The sequence below is a fragment of the Pollicipes pollicipes genome, unplaced genomic scaffold (assembly GCF_011947565.3).
Source record: "Pollicipes pollicipes isolate AB1234 unplaced genomic scaffold, Ppol_2.1 Scaffold_6686;HRSCAF=7923_pilon_pilon_pilon, whole genome shotgun sequence".
Classification (NCBI taxonomy): Eukaryota; Metazoa; Arthropoda; class Thecostraca; order Pollicipedomorpha; family Pollicipedidae; genus Pollicipes; species Pollicipes pollicipes.
Genome location: NW_023596921.1, coordinates 44023230 through 44035575, shown reverse-complemented (window position 1 = coordinate 44035575; position 12346 = coordinate 44023230). Strand labels below are relative to the sequence as shown.

The window sequence follows — 12346 nt, the reverse complement described above, 5'->3', positions numbered from 1 at the left end:
TTGCTCTGGTTGTTTATTCCCCTCGCGGTAAGTTACAGCACTGCTAAGTTCTGAGACGCCTAACGGCATTGTCAGTATGGTGCAATAACAGAGCGTTTCATTCCGTAATATGTTTAGGAAAATCAAGACAAGGCCTGACCACATGCTGAGGCCTCCCGAGCCCGCACGCAAGGCTGACCAGGGGTGCCGCGCCCGCGGTTTCGATTTGAGGTCGGCTCAGCAAAGTGCTCGGTCAAGTGAAGCGCGGGCTACGGTCATCGACAGCCTGGTCAGGTCAAGTGCGAGCTACGGTCATCGACAGCTCGGTCAGGTGAAGTGCGGGCTACGGCCATCGACAGCTTGGTCAGGTCAAGTGCGGGCTACGGTCATCGACAGCCCGGTCAAGTGAAGTGCGGGCTACGGCCATCGACAGCTCGGTCAGGTGAAGTGCGGGATACGGCCATCGACAGCCTGGTCAGGTCAAGTGCGGGCTATGGTCATCGACAGCTCGGTCAGGTGAAGTGCGGGCTACGGCCATCGACAGCTTGGTCAGGTCAAGTGCGGGCTACGGTCATCGACAGCCCGGTCAAGTGAAGTGCGAGCTACGGTCATCGACAGCCTGGTCAGGTCAAGTGCGAGCTACGGTCATCGACAGCCCGGTCAAGTGAAGTGCGAGCTACGGTCATCGACAGCCTGGTCAGGTCAAGTGCGGGCTACGGCCATCGACAGCTCGGTCAGGCTAAGTGCGGGCTACGGTCATCGACAGCTCGGTCAGGCCAAGTGCGGGCTACGGTCATCGACAGCTCGGTCAGGTGAAGTGCGGGCTACGGCCATCGACAGCTTGGTCAGGTCAAGTGCGGGCTACGGTCATCGACAGCTCGGTCAGGCCAAGTGCGGGCTACGGTCGTCGACAGCCCGGTCAAGTGAAGTGCGAGCTACGGTCATCGACAGCCTGGTCAGGTCAAGTGCGAGCTACGGTCATCGACAGCCCGGTCAAGTGAAGTGCGAGCTACGGTCATCGACAGCTCGGTCAGGTGAAGTGCGGGCTACGGTCATCGACAGCTCGGTCAGGTCAAGTGCGGGCTACGGCCATCGACAGCTTGGTCAGGTCAAGTGCGGGCTACGGTCATCGACAGCCCGGTCAGGTCAAGTGCCGGCCAAGAGTCGCGTCCAGACGTTCAGTCGCTTTAACAGCCGTGTCATATGTGGGGGGTTATACAGAGACAGTTACAAGTTGTATCATCGTCTACAATATCGCATGACTATATCGGCAGAATTTACTGTACGAGTCTTAGGCAGCGTGGCGATAACATCTGTTCGCGACTTCAAACATCATAAGATTAATGTAGAGCCTACTACTGTTTGGTGTGTAATTAGCACGGCCGTAAAATACACTCTGTCAGCATTTTCACTCACGTTAGGCAGGCGAAGATCAATCCACTCAAGTCGAAAAAGTTCGAACCCAGCTTACCGTTAGGTCCATGATCTGAACAGACAGTCACAGGCTGCCCCACTGGTGCTATCGGTGGTGTAAACGATGCTGATGGTGATGGTGATCAGGCCCGCTGGTGATTCGACCCGCTGACCCGGTCGTTCCAGCGGTGGTTCCGGCATGGACAGCGCCCGTCAGGTCACCGGCTCGACCGAGCCTGATCGCGAGCACAGATCGGCCCATCTGACCACTCAGTGAGCGGTAGCTCCGGGCCAGCTGACGACTCGGTGAACGGTGGCTCCCGGTTCAGCTGACGACTCGGGAAACGGTAGTTCCGGGCCAGCTGACGACTCGGTGAACCGTGGCTCCGGGCCAGCTGACGACTCGGTGAACGGTAGCTCCGGGCCAGCTGACGACTCAGCAAATGGTAGCTCTGGGCCAAAGGCATAGTATCACAAAATGACTTGGGGTGGGGGAGGGGGAGAGGGGTGGGGGGGCTTGTAAGAAATGATCTAATCTACAACCAGAATGTGCCAATAAACTTAGCTGTCCCCAGATGTGGCCTACTTTCTTCCCAAATGTGTGTGTGTGGGGGGGGGGGGGGCGCTCTAGCCCAAGTTTGGAGGGAAGTCTGAAGCCTGCTTCCCAACTGAACAGGAAACGCACCCTTCTCCCGGCTCCAGCTGACGACTCGGTAGATGGTAGCTCTTGGACCCAGCAAACGACTCGATAATTCGCGGGCCCAGGTTCGGGCAACGGCTGTTAGATGACGTCAGCACGTGTGCAACCGAGCGGGCCTGCAGTAACAAGACCTTGCAAGCGGTTGCGACAAACGATTTGCGGACGCATCGACTGGCGGTGTTGGTTTTGTTGAGCTACGGTATGCCAGATCATCTGCTGGTAACCACCGTGGCATGCTTAGAGGCACAGTTTCCCATTCACTTGGGGGCTCCAGGCCTCCCCCGCAACTTGGGCTCCAGAGCCCCTCCCCCGCCAAACTTTCACAAGAAAATGGGCCAAATCCAGAGAGAAACCCATTTCTTGATGCCTTTCGGGAGAAGTTTTCGTCATTTTCCACCGTTTAGCCGCCCTCCCGCCCAACGCTTTTTGCAAAACTTTGCTCCTGGCTGTGATGCAGGGCTCAGCCCGACTCCGGTTACTTCTTCCGCTGGTTGGCACAGAATGTGAGCCTCCGGCACTCTGGCAGGATCACTTGCATCTGACCATCCCATATGTATACCATGCATACGCGACATGGTAGTGATTCGGAGGTCCGAAGGGAGAATTGATTGTGAATTGGAAAAAAGTGATTCGGAAGATTAGGACAATTGACGGGCAGTATGCAAGGATATATTTCCAACGTGGAGCCTCCACGGAACGGTATGGGACGTGACACCACTCGCCAGGGCCGTTGACAACGGGGCACTTCGGGGGCGGCGACCGCGTGATTGCGCGGCGTTTGGTCGTCTACGTCAGAACTCTCTGTCCATCATCCGAACATCCGCTACAGCCTATGTCAGGCCGCCTACGGCCTGGTTCTTCTGCAAACCGATTCCCAGTTGAGCCAGTGCAGCCAGGAACCTTCCAGGACTAAACGTTCTCAAAACGCTGTGTTGGCTGTAATTCAATTATATTTACAAGGCTTGGGGCCTTTATCTGCTGGGTGTGTCGTGTTACGGTGACTATGAAAAAGCAATCCCAAAATTACTTTAAAGGATATTTTTTGGTTTATTTCTGAGCCATACAAATGAATGTGTTAAGTTGGAATCTTACGCTATATCTCGAAATGTTTTTTAGCTTGCTGTTTACTGGCTATTGATATACTTTTAATGGAGTTTTTTGTATTTTGCTAAGCAATACTTAATACGAATAGTGCGGCTAGCAGGCAATTTGTTGGTGTAATGCAGGAACCAGCATGCTGGAAGTTAAATAGTGATGAAAGATAACCCACCCAATACATTTTAATTTTTTTGCTCTTTATGCAGTGTTAGATAACTTGTGGCTCTTAATTCACACGAATGCGGTTCAACTTTACACCACTAAACATTTAACCGCTTTACGTCCGCCATTTTCACGCGGCGGCGTGGTGTGTTGTTGAGCAGGGAGGGGTGGTGCGGTTGGTTACGGTTCTTCTTTTTCGCAACACCTTGTTACCCGTAAGTACCTCTATGATTTGTTTGATTTTAATCTTCAAGTGACTTTACATGTTTAATCTAGATAACATTTTTGTCGCGTAACTTGTTGGTTGTTTTCGATGTACCGGCTCGCGCCATGCTCGTCTTTATTCTCTGTACATTGGCGGGTCGATCCCAAATGATGATTTGTTAGGATTTGGACGCAGAGTTATGTTGTACCTCAGGTCTAAGTTCGCTCATAAACCCCGGTCTGCAGAAAACTGGTGTGGGGCGGGGCTACTGCGCGATTTACATACGATGAATTGGCCGCGCGAAGTATGCGGGCGGCAGTGGCGCGAGGCTAAAAAACAATGTTCCGAGAGCCTAATTTCGTCCAATTTAGAGAGATGTGCATGAAGATGACTTACTGGATGTGATTTCGAGTGCTTGATACTTATCTCACAAGGGACCTTTTGAAGACACTAGTTTGTTTTTGAAGTTATATTCCACATTTTGATGTGGATTTGACATGGACTTAAGAGCAAAAGGCATCACATGAAGCTCATTGAGTAATTATGGTTATCAGTTTAATCTTGGTGATATAATTTGTGCATCATTTATTCATACTCATGCTTAAAAGTTGGGTTAAACCCTCATTAAATATGTATTTACCTGAATTTTAGCTCTGTTATTAAGGAAATTAATTTGGTCTAAGGTTCTGTACTATTGGTCATACAGCTTACATGCTGTTATCAATGAGCAATACATTGAATACAGCATTTTAAAGGCTTTAATCTTATCCAAATGACTTCTAAATGTATGGTGTAGGTCATCATGTTGGATATTTCAATAACGCAGCAACCACAGTAATGGTTTACAGTTTGATGAACACATTTTCTTGGAACTCCATTGCCTAAACATCACTGTCAGTGCTGCAAATTTGGTAGTGCAAGCAGCAAGATGCTCAAAAGGTCTGATTGATGTGATAGTGCTACAAATTTGGTAGTGTAAGCAGCAAGATGCTCAAAAGGTCTGATTGATGTGATTAAAGCTTAGCACATTATATTTGCTGTTCTATTCCTAGCATCAGCTTAATGTTCCTATTGACCACCCACTTTATTTTTTTGCAGTAATTTCAATCATAAGATATTTCTGATCATACAAATAAATGATAAATCTTACCTGGTACAGTGCAATGAGGCTGGCATGGCAACCTGTCAGGAAAGAAAAATCACAATAATTAAAATTTAGAGCATTGAGCACACAGACCAAACCATGTATCTCTAGATAAATGCTATGAAAATATGAGTACATCAGATGAAAGTGCCAAAGCTGTACTCAGAAAAATGTTATGATTGTAGTTGGTGTGTAGCAATCAGCTGGTTGTTTGTAAATCAAAATGACCCCTTTATGTTTTGACATGTTACCTGGCTGGTTTTCAACATGGTTTTCTGGTGTGTGAGTTTGGGTCACTAAATGAATTTTAGTACCCAACTTCCAAACAACATGGTTTCCATGTTGTTTGGGGAATGGTGGCTCACCTAAAGTTGCTTTTGTGTGGTTATGTCTAAAACTCCATTTGAATGCCACATGCCCTAGATGTGAACATATCTTACAGCTTGGTGAATGTGGCAACACCTTGGTTTTGCATCATCTCATTGCAAGCAACTTTTGTACAAGTTTTGAAGGCAAGGAAGTTATAATGCCATTTGATGACTACCTGCTCATTTGAAATCAGCATTTACATGAACATGTTCTAAGTTTGACAAGAAAAGATAGGAGTAGTACACCATGTATTGGTTATTTTTTTTGAAAAGTGGACCAGCAGTCATTTGTCTCAGGCAACAATAAAGCACAAATGTTAAACATACAACAACATTGCATGTTTACTTACTGGAATGTGAGATGCCAGAATCTGAGTTGGGATATGCCTGCTTGCGGTTACCTTGGTAGGCTTTTCACCAGGTTGATGATAGGTGACAAGGACATTTGCTGTGATTTAGAATGTGATTCAAGAAAATTGATTAGTAATTTGTGAGATTGGAGACAGCCTTAATGCCATTCCTGGCAGTCCATGTGTAAAAAGATTGCTTTGATAAAAATCATGATTTTGCTGTCACTATGGTTTCTGTGGTTGATATATTCATAATTGCTGTAGCATGAGCCTGGGAGTCAATTGACAAGAGCTCCCTGCAGATAGACCAGCACTGTAAGATCACCAATGGTTGCAGAGGCAGCACTGAAATGGCATAACACTCAGGAAAATGAAGCAAAGTTCAACTGATCCTGTGTACAGTGTGTTCTAGTCTGCAATATTTTGTGCAGATTTGGTTCTGTGCCTGAGAAGCCTGTTTTGTAAATATGTAAATAAATATGTAAAGTTTATAAAACTCAGCACATTGCAGGTGATGTGCTGATAAACACATGCACTGGATAATTTGCAGAACATTTGGACCAACAGCATGGTGTTATGGTCCTCCAATGCTTCACCATATTTGGTGTTGTCAAACTTGTATTTTTGCTGCCCCCCCCCCCCCCTTCCCTATTTCAGCAATATTGAAATAGTACTTAACATTTTGCTAGAAATAATCTGTATTCATGCTTCAGAGTTCTAATGTAGAAATTTTACCAACTCCTGCCTGGAAAGCAGCCCTTCTCTCAGTTTTGAGCCCATACAGGGGCAATTTAGAAATCTAGGAAGGCCATTGACATGTCTAAGCAATAATTGTTAATTAGACTGACATTGCTTTAAAGATGTGATGACTGTGGTGTCTCCATGGCAAGCTTTGATGCACTGGTACTTGAACCACACTTCCCATTTTTATTCATAACTTGTTGGTTTTGAAATTTGAAGTCTGCATTTCTTGTGGCAAACAAAATAAACTGATGTTATTGCTGTAGAGTAATATTTTGTGGAATGAGTTCTTGTTATGGCTGTCATTTTACACTTGTAGATAAAACTGGTTTTCTGCTACAGGACATATCTTATAAAACTGGTTCTCTGTTACAGGACATAACTTCTGTAGTCTCACAAAATGATGCCCACTGTGAGTACATACCTGCTTGCATTCTTTGCCCAAATCACCTAGTATATCATTGTCATAGAATTGTGTTGGCCAAGGGTTAAGAATAGCCATCCATACTTCAGATATTGAAATCATGTAGTGGAATGCATTTTTTGAGAACATGGACATGAATGTTACCATGCCATATTTTTTCAGTTCTGTGTTGGGGCCACATAATTCATATTCTTTGAGATGTGGTATGTCCGGTTCCCATCTGCACAATGTTCCTTTGCCCGTTCTTTCCGCCTTTGCAAAGGAATATCACGTGATTCCCGCCTCCAGACGGATGCGGCGCCACAGACCAAGGTGTTTGTGGGCCGGCTGTCGGCGGCCACGAAGTCGCTCGACCTGCGGAAGCTGTTCGAGCGGTACGGCGAGGTGACCGAGTGTGACGTGCTCGGCACGTATGGCTTCGTGCACATGAAGTCGGTGGGCCAGGCCGAGACGGCCATCCAGAAGCTGAACGGCACAGAGCTGCACGGCTCGCGCATCAGCGTCGAGCCGTCCACCGGGCAGAAGGGGCGCGGCGGCGGCCGCGGCCGCGGCGGCGGGCCCATGCGCGGCATGCGCGGTGTCGGCGGCTACCGGGGACGCGGCGGCGACCGGTTCGAGCCGTACAGCCGCTCCTACCCGCCGGCAGACGGGTGCGTACGGCCCTCGCTCCGCCGACTTAGGTCAGGGCCCGTCTGTTGTTTACATATGCTGGCACTGTAGAGGCTGACAATGTTCAGCTTTTCCGGTGAGGACTAGTTAACAGAGCAACCAGGGGGTTCACCTCTGGAGTAGTTGACAGTTGGTGACCAATAGATTGTCCATTATCGCACTAGTGCTCACTCGCCATTATCTTGCATTAGGCTCTCATTTTTGGAATTGTTCTCGTCACGCCGCAGTTATGGCGGCGGATACGGCGGCGGGGGTGGCTACGGCGACGGCTACGCCAACAGCTACGGCAACAGTTACGGCAACAGCTATGGCAACGGCTACGGGGCGAGCTACGGCAACGGTTACAGCATGGACCGGCGTCCTCCGCCGGTGCGCACAGCCGTCGGCGGCTATTACGACGACTACGAGCGGCGCGACCCGTACGCGCGGTCGCCGGCGCCGCGGCCCGCCTACGACGCCTACGACCGGCGGCCGCCGCCGCGCGACCCGTACGCCGCATCTGGCTACGACACGCGCGCCCAGACCGGCTATGAGCGACGCGATGACTACAACGACATGTACAGCCGCCGCTCGCCGCCGCGCTACCAGGCCGAGGCGGCGCCGGCGCGCGGCTACGATGCGTACGACCGCTACGCAGCGGCGCCGCGCGGCGCCAGCCCGCCCAGACGGTGAGTACCCGGCGCTGGCTGGCCGCTGGCTGGCTGCTGGCTGGCTGCTGGCTGGCTGCTGCTGCGGGAGAGGCGATCGGGTCGGGTCGGGTCGTTGGCTTCTCGTCGCGCCGCGGTGGGCGCCGAGAGCGCGCGGGGTCCGGCGGCGTCCCGTACTCGGCAGGGTGAGTTGGTCGAGGCTGGGACAGCGGGCGCGGGCCCTGCTGTCGTCCCAGAGCGCGGCGAGGACGTTAATTGCGGTAAGCGAAGTCTGTCGCCTCGTGGACAGCGCGCTCGGACCGGTGGGGTTGCGAGCGCCCATCGTCCCGCGCGTGACACGGTGTGCTGAAGCCTGCAGAGTGCTTGGTCGGAGCGCCGCGCCGGCAGCAGGGGCGGAGCGCCGCGCCGGCTCGGGACTGCGGTGTGGTCTGCGGAGGCGGATGACGAGGCGCCTGGGCTGCGGAGCGGACCGAGGTCCGTGGCGGACGGCGGAGTGCCGACGCTGCGGCTCTGATTGAGGGGCTGAGAGCGCCGCTCATGTGCCGGAGTCGGAGGCGGAGCCGGGAGGGGCGGCGCAGCGCAGCGCCGTGGGCTCTCGCCACGGCCTGCCCGACTATCACCGCTGTCTCTGTCGTTCTAGCTATGCGCCCCAGCACCGTGAACTGACTACGGTGCGCAGGTACTAAGCGACGCGGCTCGCGCGTGCGCACACGCCCGATTTGCGTGCGGCCAGGTGGGTGGCCGGCCGGCCAGCAGTGGCAACGTGGCAACGTGGCGACACAAGAGTGAAGTCGCGGAAGAGCGGCCTCCTCGGTGGGTCCTCCTCGGCTCGCCAGACGTTCCCCCTATTCGCTTCGTCTCGTAATATAGCTTCATGTGTATCCCCCTTCATGTGTCGGGGCGAGGCGGCGCCGCCCCCCAAATAAACTGCACATTCACCGAAGCTGGCGTGTCGTCTGCGGAGGCGAGATTTGGCGGTAGCGAGAGCGGCGGTGGCGGCGACGGCGGCGGAGCGACCCGCGGCGAGCGTGTCTCGCGGCAAAGCGACCGCAGCAGTGATCAGCAGCGACCGACCCGACCCTGGTGCGCCCTAGTCCGACCCGACCCGACCCCACCCGACCCGACCCCACCCGAGTCGACTGGATGGCCCTGCCCGATCCCATCGCCAGCTGGGAAGATGCGGCGCTTTCGACGTAGCCAGGCGACCCGGGAATATTTCGACTCTGTTTCGGGTTTGCGCATAGGGGAAAACGCAAAAGGCGGCCGTGCGGGCCACAGCGTGTGGCTATGTCGATGCGCTGTCTTGTGCGCTGGCTGCTGGCGTCGGCCGATCCTCCCGTTCCCTGGCTGCGGCCGGCGTGGTGGGCTGACGAACCCGGCCGGCGGCGAGAGGCGGCGAGTGACGGCCGGCTCGCGAGCGGGCAGCTGAGGTGAGGCTACTGTAAGGCCGGGCGACGACGTGCGGGCGGCGGCGCGGGGTGCCGAGCGAGGCGGGCGCGGAGCGCGTACGCCCCACCGGTGCGGGGTGGCGGCGCGCGCGATGCCGTGCTGCGGTGGACGACTGGCTGCTCGGTGGCCTGTTCGGCGCGGCCCTGCGGTGTTCCTCTCCGCACTTGATCGGATCAAACCAGGATGGGTCTGCGAACCGTTTCTGTTGTGCATTAGTGGCCCGTCCCGTGACTCTGGCTCGCTAAAATCGAGACCGCGTGACATGAATTGAGTTGGGACAAGACAAATGCCTGTGAACTTCTCTTCAGGTAGCCTACTTAGGCTCACTTTCGACTTCAGTGTGAAGCTATGTCCACCCGGCTTGTGTGACGAGGTGGATGTGTTTCTAGGAGCTTGCACTACCTGACGTGATTGCGCCCGACGGTGGCGGCGCAGCTGGCGTGATGACGCGACGGCCGTCACAGCGGCCCGGCCGTAGGCACGCCAGCGACCGCGCCTCTGGCCGTCTGATGAGGTGAGCAGCCGCGCCTCTGACCGTCTGACGAGGTGAGCAGCCGCGCCTCATGCCGTATGGCGAGGTGAGCAGCCGCGCCTCAGGCCGTATGATGAGGTGAGCAGCCGCGCCTCTAGCCGTCTGATGAGGTGAGCAGCCGCGCCTCCGGCCGTCCTAACAGGTGAGCAGCCGAGTTTCTCTCCCAACAGGTGAGCCGCCTCATCTCTGTCCGTTTCAACAGGTGAGCTACATTCATTACTAAAATAAGCGAGCCGTCGTGTCTCTGCCAGTCACAACAAGCTATTTACCGGGCACGTGTGGACAGGTGAGCTGCCACGTTACTGTCCCCGACGGATGAGCTGCCACGTCCGTATCCTACCAAACACTTGGACGTATATGTACCTTCCTTCGTGAACCGGTCGTTAACTTGCGTGGTATCGGTTTAGCTGACATTGCAGGCAAGCTGGTTATTGCTATCAGAACTGCGTCCTTTTATCGGTCGGCCACAAGTTTATGAATTGCACTGGCCTCAACGCATCATGCAGGGGTTGTGACCTGCGGCTCAAACTCCGCTCTGCGTCTGTCAGCGGGACGAGCGAGACGGCGTCCCGCCTAGCTGTTGTGTCGTTCGTTATCTCACCACATAGACGGATAATGGTCGTGTTGTTTCGGCAGTTCGCACCGCTACTCAAACACTGCGTGAATCCGGTTGTGTAGCGACCAGTGGCAGTGCACCGGTAGTGTGCTGCGCCTACGGTGCTGATCGGTGCTGGACCTGACGGCGTGTGTCGGTGTGTGTGTGTGTTCCAGAGGCCAGAGGCGCGCTCCTACTCTGGGACGGGGCGCCCGCCGGGCCGGCTCGGGCCGGCTCTCGGCTGTGATCAACTCGCGCGTCGGCCGGTACATCCACCCGTCGTGGCACCGCCGGGAGGTGGCGATCCCGCTCTGAATATTGTGTGTTTGTGCGTGCGTGCGCGCCTGTCTGTCTGTTTGTCTGATCGGGTGGGTGCGCGCGTGTGCGTCCGAAACGGCAGAAAGTGCGTCATTGCTTATCATCGACATCGGAGCACCGGAGACTAGGGAATGTCGCCTGGATTTGAGCCCAGGTGTCTCCTGCTTACAAAGGTCTGGTCGCGGTCGTCTGTTCCGGGTGACTCTTCATCATCAGCGCGCGGCGACATGGGCGCAGGCTCTGTCGCCGATGAACGCTGCACGTCAGAGTGGGTTTCGTGGCCGATTCATTCCATGCCGCATACGAATTGCATTACCATCACATGTTGGATTGCGTGGGCTTTGGCTCGTTTGACGTGCTCTGAGTAGTTGGAATAAAGCCGTTCATTGCAGTAGTTGGGATTTCCTTTCAAGAGTTTGACTGGTACCGTTCCGCGATTGGGGGCTGGACCAGTGTGGCGCGAGCCTCGTGCAATGTCGTGGGGAAAGGAACAACTCAGTATTTATAGCTCTGGCGGACTTGTGGTTTTTGCGATTGAAGCGAAGATCATGTACGTTGTAGGATTTTCGGAGCCGGGTACCGGCAGTGCGTCCCTGCCCATCACGACGTGAGGGTCCAGGGATACGGAAAGTGCCGACCGATGCGACGGGCGCGCACCGCGCTCAGCGTACGCGGTCATTACTGGAGGTGCGATGCCCCGAGTGTTGCGTACGGGTGATGTCGCGTCCGGATGCGGGCGCCGCCCAGCCTGGTCCCGCGTAGTCAGGCCGCATCCACGGTCTGGGGCCCGACCTGTGACGGCGCGACGCACACGAACGGCGCTGTAGCTGTGTGGAAGCGCACGAAGCCGCTGGCAAGGTGATTTCGGGTCAAGTGCAATGGTTTGATATATTTACAGGCCATACTTGTGTTTGGCGTGGCATGCGAAATGCATCATTTGCATGTCCAATACAGTACCTGCAGAATCATACGTATATGTCTTCGTATATGTCTTCTTGCCCTATCCTGGGTATTTCCGTCCTGCTAATTTTGCATTTGTCTGTCTAGCCACCTAATGGGAGTGACGCGGACCCAACTCGACAGTGAGAGTCCCCGCAGGATCATGCGTTTCCAACCTGTGGCATTCAGCCCGTATCAAACGAGGCTGCCGCCACCCAGCTCTTGCGGTTTCGACTAAGCTCGCTGCTGAAGAGAGCTTAGACAGTGTAGAGGGTGCAGGGAAGTCTGCAGAGCTGGAAGGAATGCCGGGGATGGACGGGGTCCTTGTAAGAGTGGCGCAAGGCTGCCGCGACGCATCGCACCTGGTGCTGTGGCGGATTCGAGGTGCATTGCGCGCTCATTATCTGTGCATATGTCAGGTGAACGTGAGTGATCGTTCGCTCGGACGGTGGAGACGCCGGGGAGACGGATGCAGCCGAGGGAAATCCGGCAGAGATGGAAAGGAGAGTGCTCTTCAACGCATTCTATGTGCTATTTATGGTGTACTGTCGTATGCGGTCTTTGCCCGATTGGTTACGAGGTAGAGGGCGACGCTGTGACGGCTTACCCCGGG

The 12346-nt window shown here is 54.1% G+C and overlaps 1 protein-coding gene and 1 long non-coding RNA gene across 2 annotated transcripts; both read left to right on the top strand.

The window, feature by feature from the left end:
- The first annotated feature begins 6560 nt into the window (after positions 1-6560).
- On the top strand, positions 6561-7786 carry LOC119108392 (RNA-binding protein lark). The gene is made up of 4 exons (XM_037231968.1): positions 6561-6572; positions 6891-7234; positions 7481-7734; positions 7776-7786. The coding sequence occupies exons 1-4, from the start codon at positions 6561-6563 to the stop codon at positions 7784-7786; spliced, it is 621 nt and encodes a 206-aa protein (XP_037087863.1).
- Positions 7787-7880: 94 nt separating this feature from the next.
- On the top strand, positions 7881-11762 carry LOC119107819 (uncharacterized). The gene is made up of 3 exons (XR_005095276.1): positions 7881-7921; positions 9739-9863; positions 10653-11762. It is a non-coding gene; the product is annotated as an uncharacterized LOC119107819 (long non-coding RNA).
- Positions 11763-12346: the final 584 nt, after the last annotated feature.